This window comes from Littorina saxatilis, linkage group LG6, assembly GCF_037325665.1.
Source record: "Littorina saxatilis isolate snail1 linkage group LG6, US_GU_Lsax_2.0, whole genome shotgun sequence".
In the NCBI taxonomy this organism is placed as follows: Eukaryota; Metazoa; Mollusca; class Gastropoda; order Littorinimorpha; family Littorinidae; genus Littorina; species Littorina saxatilis.
In genome coordinates, this window is record NC_090250.1 from 28,211,694 (window position 1) to 28,221,693 (window position 10,000).

The window sequence follows — 10,000 nt, forward strand, 5'->3', positions numbered from 1 at the left end:
TACAAAGAAATCTGATTACCACTTCACTTATAATTATGAGAAATATAAATCAGTGGAGGCAATAATAAGTTCAAAGAGTATGTGCTATCGGTTTTGAATATTGACATCGAGAGGCCATCCTTGGTCATGTCAGGTAAGTGGGAGATGCATGTATGGGAGGGAGGGACATAGCTATATAGTGGCAGCTTATCTTGATCTCATAAATTCGGCTCATTTGTCTAAACTTTAATCGCTCGCTTCGAAACAGCTTAAAACATTCCATTTAATTATATACGATACCGATACATGCACAGCCTAGCGGTGATCTTACGAGTAATTTTCTCCAGCTGGTACGACGAAGTCACCGAGACAAACTTAGTGCTCAAAATTCTTCGTCGGTTTCTGCGAGACCTGTGCTGCAGGAGAAGCGATAGTGAATGTTTACGGTGACGTCTCCATTATTATTATTATTATTATTATTATGAACATTTGTGCGCCTAATCTAAATATAGCCCTAGGCGCTTACAAAATATAAAATACATAATTATTAGCATTATGACGTCTCCTCGAACTTTGTTTCGCTCTTTACATCAGAGAATTTACTTTGGATAGAAGATGGGGAAGATGGGTTTCAAGAAGAGACTTCTCTGTTTCTTTAATCGGTGTTGTTTGTCCTTAATTCTTAAGATAATTCTGCAGTCCACTGGTTAAACTAGCTAGCTGCTTCCTTTTGGCAATACTGACTGCCTTTTGAAAGAAACCCTCACCTCCCACAGACCCATCAAAGACGAACGCAAAAGTCACACGAAAAAAGAAAAAAAAAAGTTCCGCCAACATTTCACAGCCTCGTGTTCACCTCCTCACCCATTTCATTAACGTAAACAGGATTGTCCTGACCTTTCCCCCCGCCGTTTACGGCCGACATCTCGGCGTCTTTCTTGTTAGCTTCCCAATTGCGCTGGTGCACGAAGGCTCCCTTACGCGCCTGGTGCTTTTCGTGTCTGTCCTGGTCGGTCTGGTAGCGGAACTTGTAGACCAGACATATGGTGACCAGGGGCACGAAGAGAGCGAGGGCTGCCAGGCCTCCTACCATCAGGTTGTAGCGATACTCCTCAAAAGGCTCGCGGAACTTGTGGCCTCCCAGGTTCAAGCCTCTCAGCAGTTTTCCGCGTTTCTGGGTCTTAGTAAAGCTGCAACAATGTTCAGATGTATGGTTGTAGGAATGGTGGGTATTCAGGGAAAGAAAGAATACAGACGAACTGAAAGAACTGAAGGGTGCAGCTGATGGGGCTTTCAGTGAAAGGAAGAATACAGACGAACTGAAAGAACTGCAGGAAGCAGCTGGGGGGGGGGGGGGGGGGGCATTCAGGGAAAGAAAGAATACGGACGAACTCAAAGAACGGTAGGAATCAGCTGAGGGGCATTCAGAGAAAGAAAGAATACGGACGAACTGAAAGAACTGTAGGCCATAGGAAGCAGCTGATGGGGCTTTCAGGGAAAGAAAGAATACGGACGAACTGAAAGCACTGTAGGATGCAGCTGAGGGGCATTCAGGGAAAGACAGAATACGGACGAACTGAAAGAAATGTAGAAAACAGCTGGGGGCTTTCAGGGAAAGACAGAATACAGACGAACAGAAAGAACTGCAGGAAGCAGCTGGGTGTATTCACAGAAATAAGGAATACTGACGAACAGAACAAATACAGACGATCATGACCGCAACACGTGAAAGAGTACAGACGAACATGAACGCAAGGACGTTCACGTGTGCATGCAAACATAGTCTCACAGGGATTTTATTTTCCTCCCCAAAACAACCCGTTACAATGTCCATTCTCTTTACTTACTTTTTTTTACCCCGTCGGGTTGACCCTTGACTATAGCTGGGCGATGCACTAAAAAAATTTTTTATTCATTTCCATACTTGTTCTGTTTGCTCGAAGTAGATTTTTGTCAAACGTCTTTGTCAACATAACCTGAGCTTTTTGTGCTCAGTGTATTTAATGGATTTTTCTTCTTGTTTGTTGGTTTCGGGGGGAGGGTGTGTGTTTGTTGGTTTCGGGGGGAGGGTGTGTGTTTGTTGGTTTCGGGGGGAGGGTGTGTGTTTGTTGGTTTCGGGGGGAGGGTGTGTGTTTGTTGGTTTCGGGGGGAGGGTGTGTGTTTGTTGGTTTCGGGGGGAGGGTGTGTGTTTGTTGGTTTCGGGGGGAGGGTGTGTGTTTGTTGGTTTCGGGGGGAGGGTGTGTGTTTGTTGGTTTCGGGGGGAGGGTGTGTGTTTGTTGGTTTCGGGGGGAGGGTGTGTGTTTGTTGGTTTCGGGGGGAGGGTGTGTGTTTGTTGGTTTCGGGGGGAGGGTGTGTGTATGTTGGTTTCGGGGGGAGGGTGTGTGTTTGTTGGTTTCGGGGGGAGGGTGTGTGTTTGTTGGTTTTTGTTGTTGTTTTTGTTGTTGTTTTCTTTTTTTGTCTTTTTTGAAAGGGAAGGGGTGGGTGTCATCTACTTGAAATACTCACTCATTGTACACGTGACATAGGTAAACGCCAGCGTCGGATTCCTGGACGTTCTTGACCTGGAGATGCATTTGGGCGACGTTGTTGTAATTCTTCAACACGTACTTGTCCGTGCCTGCGTCCAACATGTGACCGTTCGGCAGTTCCCAACTGTCAACAATTCAGAATTTAAAAAAAAACAAGAATTGTAGGTTATTGGAACGTTTAATTATTGACAAAAAAACACACGTTACATTTACTATAGTACGTCGACCCACTGGTCTTTCAAGTAGACGGACAGACAGACAAACAGACGGACAGACAAACAGACGGACAGACAGACAAACAGACAGACAGACACACAGACAGACAGACAGACAGACAGACAGACACACAGACAGACACGTATGATACAAACTATGAACTTATCTCAAAATCGTGGATGAAACTCGCTTGCAACATGCCAGCGAGGTAATGAATGATCAATGACGGAGATCAATATCAAGAATGCAATAATGAGTAGAAGGTTTTGTTTGTTAGCTTAACGCCCAGTCCACCACGAAGGGCGATATCAGGGCGGTGCTGCTTTGACATTTAACGTGCGCCACACACAAGACAGAAGTCGCAGCACAGGCTTCGTGTCTCACCCAGTCACATTATTCTGACCCCATAATGCCAGACGCCAGGCGGAGCAGCCACTAGATTGCCAATTTTAAAGTCTTAGGTATGACCCGGCCGGGGTTCGAACCCACGACCTCCCGCTCACTGGGCGGACGCCTTTCCACTAGGCCACCGTGTTGCGGTAAGAGTAGAAGGTAAAGGCACAATCTTTCCAGTGTAAATGATTAGGCAAAAAAAAAAGGCTGTTTACGGTAACATAGGCACACAAAAAATAGGGTCGGTAGGTCGGGATTTTTTTCTTCCCCCCCCCCCCCCCCCCCCAAAAAAAAAAAAAAAAACCTCCATATTTTTAAGTTATTTTGCCAAAAAACAAAGACCTTTTTTTCCCTTTTTTTTCTCCCCCAAATGCCAAAAAAAAAAGTCTAGGGTCGCGCGAAAAATACCGTAAACAGACTATTTATTTTTTTGTTTTGCCTTAGGCTCCCACCTCAAATGTGACCAGGGCCTAGGTACACGAGAAAAGTGACCACTCAAACGGGGGCCACCCGCAGTGTTGGATTGGTTGAAACTGAGGTGTGTTGGGATTTCAACCAATCAGAACACGCGGTTTTTCGGTTCGTGCAACCTAGCCCAGGTACGTGTTCCCAGCGGGGGATAAGCATTCTGACTGCTGTCTGTACAGAATGGCATTTTTTGTTAATGGATTAAACCCTCGTGATTGTTGGCACTGGTGTTAATCTGCGACTTGAATAATTCCTTCATTAAACAGATCTAATTCTGTGCTGAAAGGAGTCGGGGTGTTGAGTGTTGGTATGTGTAGCCAAGTGGAGGAGGGATGGTCGTACTCCAGGTAAGACCATCTAAGGTAAGGTAAGGTAAGGTAAGGTAAGGTAAGGTAAGGTCAGCTCTGAGATACAATAGTGAGACCAATAATTTGCACGGACAGGGCTCTGCCTTTCAGCCGTGTGTGGGTAAAGAGTCGCCATTCGTGTGTTGTTTTTTGTTTTTTTTTCGTTCATGGGCTGAAACTCCCACGGCTTTTACGTGTATGACCGTTTTTACCCCGCCATTTAGGCAGCCATACGCCGCTTTCGGAGGAAGCATGCTGGGTATTTTCGTGTTTCTATAACCCACCGAACTCTCACATGGATTACAGGATCTTTTTCGTGCGCACTTGGTCTTGTGCTTGCGTGTACACACGGGGGTGTTCGGACACCGAGGAGAGTCTGCACACAAAGTTGACTCTGAGAAATAAATCTCTCGCCGAACGTGGGGACGAACTCACGCTGACAGCGGCCAACTGGATACAAATCCAGCGCGCTACCGACTGAGCTACATCCCCGCCCGCCATTCGTGTTTAAGATGACTTGATTGAATGCATTTATCCCAGGTCAGTTATTTCAAAATGACAGACAGACAGACAGACAGAAAGACAGACAGACACAAAGACAGACAGGGAGATAGGCAGACAGACAGACTCGTACTCACATGCAGACAGATAGACAGACACACAGACAGACACACACATAGACAACGAAATAGGCAGACAGGGAGACATATTTACAGACACACATACAGACACACATACAGACACACATACACACATACAGACACACAGACAGACACACAGACAGACACACATACAGACACACATACAGACATATTTACAGACACACAGGCAGACACACAGGCAGACACACATACAGACACACATACAGACATATTTACAGACACACAGACACACAGACAGACACACATCCAGACATATTTACAGACACACAGGCAGACACACAGGCAGACACACAGACGCACAGACAGACATACCTACATACACATAGGCAGACACACAGACACACACAGACCGGCAGACACACTGGCAGACACACACAACAAAACACAAATAACAGCAAAAAGATATATACACGCAGGAAGACACATGATGTTCCTATCACTCACACGATGAAGTTGTTGGTCACCACCACAAGATCGGAATTGTTGCAAGGGATTTCGAAGTCAGCATCAAGATAGGATTGGAACCCCCAGTCGGGTTCGTTCAGGATGTTGTCCGGCAGGTTCTGGGCTCCCACCACCCCCAGCAGTACCATGGCACACCCCCAGAGCAACATGATGTCTTTGCTCACGACTTGTCTGTGGAATAATCTGCAATAGAGTGTACAGGCACTTAAAGACTTGATACTATTTCTGAAGAAGAAGAAATCTTTGGGGCAAAATGGAATGCAAACAGATTTCAACAAATTCTGTGCAATTCTCCGAAATGAAGTGAGGGAATATTGCAGAGTTCAACAACTTGTGGGGATGATTCCCCTGAACGTAGATAGTGTAGGCAGTTTGCAGGCTAAATCTCAGCTTCTTTCTGTCTGTCTGCGTCTTTGCCTCGCTCTGAGTTTATCTCCCCCTGTCTCTGTCTCTGACTCTCTGACTCTCTCTCTCTGACTCTCTCTCTCTCTCTCTCTCTCTCTCTCTCTCTCTCTCTCTCTAGATCTCGCTCTCTCTCTCTCTCAACTGAATGCTTCTATTTCCAAATACATTCCTGGCAAATACAAGAAAATAAAGAGACACAACGTAATAGAGCGATGAACATGTTTGGAATAAAAACTACCGGACAGAACAAGTTGGCATGAGGCAAGGGCAGCCAAACCACGCTGGAAAAGAACGACCTGCCGAGGCTATTCTTAGAAATCAAGAACGTTTTGAAATATGTATTTCTTGAATGTGCCTGTGCTCCCATGGATAGCAAAACCTGACGTCATTTCCTTTTATTATTTGTTGTTCCGTCTGCCCATGCACTACATTCCAACTATTGGCTAGACACTCACACAGAAGAAAAGCCATACATATCACGTTTTTGTCTGGGTGCTTTTTCTCCACAGAACAGCCTTCCAAATGACGAGGGGCAACGATCCGCGTGAGAATTATTTGTAACATGCATTATCTCTCTGTCTCTGTCTCTGTCTCTGTCCCACTCTCTCTCTCTCTCTCTTTCTCCCTCTCTCTCTCTCTCTCTCTCTCTCTCTCTCTCTCGCTGTCTCTCTTTTTCTCTCTCTCTCTCTCTCTCTCTCACTCTCTCTCTCTCTCTCTCTCTCTCTCTCTCTCTCTCTCTTCCACTCTCTCTCTCTCTCGCTGTCTCTCTCTTTATCTCTCTCTCCCTCTCTCTCTATTCATGTCTACATTCTGTATCTTGTCTGTCTGTCTGTCTGTCTGTCTCTCTCTCTCTCTCTCTCTCTCTCTCTTTCAATATTCTCTGAAAGCTTTAAACACTTTGCCTTCAACTTTAAAAACAATTTCTGGCGCAGCTAGAGTCCAACATGTCCCTGTTACCAGGCTAGCTTATCACGCAACGAACAGAATTTTACCCCACAGCTCTTGTTTAATTCCATGCTAATTGTGTCTGATGAGATTCTGGATTTCAGTCTCTTTGTTGATGTTAGCCTGGAATTAAGTTCTTGTTCACCTTTTTTTTCCCACGTTTAAACCGTCTGTCTCTTTCAGCTTTAAGCCCAAGGGGGCTTTAAATCAATTAGACTGCAAAACGCTTGGAACTGTGCGTATATTATTATGCACCCCTTCCCACCGAGGCTTCGTCCGGCGATATCGTAACGTTTCTAACACCACGTTTTAATCAAGTATGGCGACCGACTTTTTTAAATCTTTTTATAATTTTTGTTTATATCCAATGCAAAAATCTTATGTTACATCCTAACGCCATAATAATTTATCACCTGTGACACCTTACTGTTTGGGAGCGGAGGCGAGAGGGGATCACCTTACCTTTTCTTTCCTTGTTTACCAGTGTGTGTGTTTGCTCAACCTGTAAGTTCTTATATATGCCACCTTTTCATGGCCACCGATACGCTCTAAATATCCATAAAAGGAAAAGAAATAAAATTGCACATCAACACGTTAGAAGAGAGGGGAACAGTCTTGTAAATGTGTCGTTTTTGCGAGGAGAATTTTCAGTAAAGGTAAAAAGGTTATTTTATATTGTGCATATTGTTCTTCTGTTTGTTTTTCATCCCAGTACTTAAATAAGAGTATGTCTCGCTTTAATAAACGGCAGAAGAAAAATCAAACGCAAAAATACCACAAAAGCAAAAAAGCGAGTGGACAAATGAATAAACCCATTAATACACAGCCCTGCAAACAAACAGAAAAGCGGCAAAACAGATCAATTTACATCCATAAATATAGAACTCTGTAAAAAAAACACGAAGACTAATTCAAAAGCACAACATTACAAAGAGGTCATGAGAGGCACCAGAAGGTCTTAAAAACCAATTTGGACATGGCCAAATATCAACTTTCCATTGCATCCAAGATAATACCGTTAGAGAATGGAAACCTTCTGACGCAGTGTTTAATTCTCATATGCATTCATTCGGAAAAGAACCACGGCATTTCATTAGAACCAAAAGTATGGTGACAATTGGTAAAGGATCGACACCGAAAACGAATAAGAACAGTTCCGGGAATAACTCTGTCAGATTTATGTTCGCCGTGCAAGAGTTGTGTTCCTTGAATACGGGGCAAGAATGAAATCACTTAGATATAGTGTCACAGTGAACAACGAGCTCCAGTGTGCATGTTTTCGAAAGAAAAAGTATTTACATCGACCGGACTCCATAAAAAAAATCATGTATATTTCTTTTAATTGAAGGAACAGATCTAATCCCGAATAGAGCTAATTCCGAACATCTTCTGTTGATTTTTCTCGTTTGGTCTCTTGGCCGTCCTTGACATTGAACTGGTTTACATTGAACTGGTTGAGGTCATGTCTAATGTCCACTTCCCCAGCGTACATACATAACTAGTGTGGGAATGTCGGGTGTAAGGACAAGGATATATAGCACAGGCAGAGGAGCATACAAAATAAGACACCGAAGACAGAGGTTGCTTTAACTTATCTTAACTTAACTTTTATTGAAGCAAAATGTAACTAAAATTAACCACTCAGGTAGCTTATCTAACTCAGCAATGTTCCAAAACAGTTTAGCTAAATCTGGTAGCAACCAGAAACAATGCTATAAGTTATAAAATAGAAACAATAAACAGAACTCTAATACAAGAAATAGCAATGCTTACATCTAACCAGAAGTACCAATTATGAATTCTGATATCTACCAGTACCAGAATCAGAAACAAAATATGTATTTAGTGTAATTAAAAGGTGATTATTCTGTAGCAACTATAATTTCTGGTGTGAACCAGAAACAATATGTATTTCTGGTGCAAACCAGAAATATAAACTATGAAACCAGAAATATAAACTATGTGTATATAAATGACCCAGAAACAATATATGTATTTCTGGTGCAAACCAGAAATATTTAAAAAGTAATTATTCTGGTAGTGGTAGTAACCAGAAAGCAGTGTAAAGAAGAAGGCACTAAAATGAAAAGAAAATACAAGTATAAACAACATGCCTTCTAAGTCACACATGACATAATACAAAGCATAAACCAATGAATGTATCATTTGTCAAAATAATCATGACAAATATAGACAAGTAACAATACAGCCAAAATCCTGCAGACACAGCATTCTCTGAAAGAGAATCCACAGTGAGTTAAACAACTCCACAACAGCTAATGTCAAGGGAAGTAACCAACATCTTCCCTTAGGCCTAAGCCTTGCATAGGAAAATGCTCTACATAAATTAAACAACTGCATGAACCGCAACTGCAAAATAATTGTTATTATTGAGCGTGTTCATCGCCATGAAGACACATCTTTATCGAGTTGAATAATAACGACAAGAATAAGAAAGATAACTCAGGCATTGGGGTAAGCGCAAGCTCTCATGCTTCAAAATGAAGCGTCAGACAACAGTCTATTACTTTACAGGGAAGCGCGACTAAATCACATCGCTTTAGGTTAAAAGTCTGCTATGCACCTATGCAACTGCACAAAATGTTAGGTTTTATCAGTCGCAAAGTTCTTCTGTAGGCAAGCGCCTTTAAAGTGCAACATGAGAATTAACAGTCAAAATTGTGCATCCTGTAGACAATATCTTCCTATTGTCTGAGATCTTAACTCAGAAGATCTCTATCATTCTCATGCCTGAATTCATCAAAGGAATGATAATCAAAACTCATAAGATTATGTACAGGTAACAGGGTAATACAAATGAAGACTAGCAAAATATCAGAGTATGAAAATGCATGTGACAAACAGAGTAGAACCAGTAGAGTGACACAGGACAGAATACATAACATAACTGGCTCACACAAAGCCAGACAAAAGACAGGGAAGGTAAGCCATGTAATGTGTATCAGGGGCGGACCTAGGGGAATGGGGGCGCTCTGACATCATTACACGGGGGACGCCGGTCAAAATGGCGGACACTACAATCTTACATCAGCCATAACTGTCAACGACATACGGCTTGAAATGCAGCAACATGATCAAACACATGAAACGTAACGCATCACAAAACTTCATAAAGCATGTCATGTTGTTGTACACTTCGCCTACAAAGTTACAGTTACAGTACTGGAAACAAAGAGCGATCCTCAGCGAAGCGAAAACTGAGAACTTCTTTGTTCCTTAACGAACTGGCTACGAAGCGGAATTCCGTCCAGCAAAGTATTCAAATCCCTTCTCATCGAAAACCGAAATCTGAGAAAGGTTCGACTTACCTTACCGGACTTCATCGTTAATAAGCTGTCCTTGTAAAAAAAAAAGGAGATCTAACATAGGTCTACTCGACTTAAACATATGGTGAGACAGGCTTTTTATCGAGTTCATAACCCAAAATATATGTGTCAACCATAATTCCCGTTCATCAATTGTAGGGGTTTCTGCGCCTAAATCGTAAATAGGTAGCTTTACGGGCCAATGGCACGGAGGGCTTAACTTTGGGCTTTTAACCGACTACTACTCAGACTCTACTGATCTCCAG

The 10,000-nt window shown here is 42.9% G+C and overlaps 1 protein-coding gene across 2 annotated transcripts in view; it reads right to left on the bottom strand.

Moving 5' to 3' along the window:
- Positions 1–526: 526 nt before the first annotated feature.
- The window catches only part of LOC138968910 (uncharacterized), an 18,828-nt gene continuing 9,354 nt past the window's right edge, over positions 527–10,000 (bottom strand). For both annotated transcript variants that reach the window (XM_070341584.1, XM_070341585.1), the window contains exons 2-4: positions 5,038–5,241; positions 2,485–2,631; positions 527–1,169 (exon numbers count right to left, since the gene is read on the bottom strand). In XM_070341584.1, the coding sequence (XP_070197685.1) occupies positions 818–1,169; positions 2,485–2,631; positions 5,038–5,207 (669 nt within the window). In that variant the 5' untranslated portion in view covers positions 5,208–5,241 and the 3' untranslated portion in view covers positions 527–817. The remainder of the gene's footprint in view (positions 1,170–2,484; positions 2,632–5,037; positions 5,242–10,000) is intronic.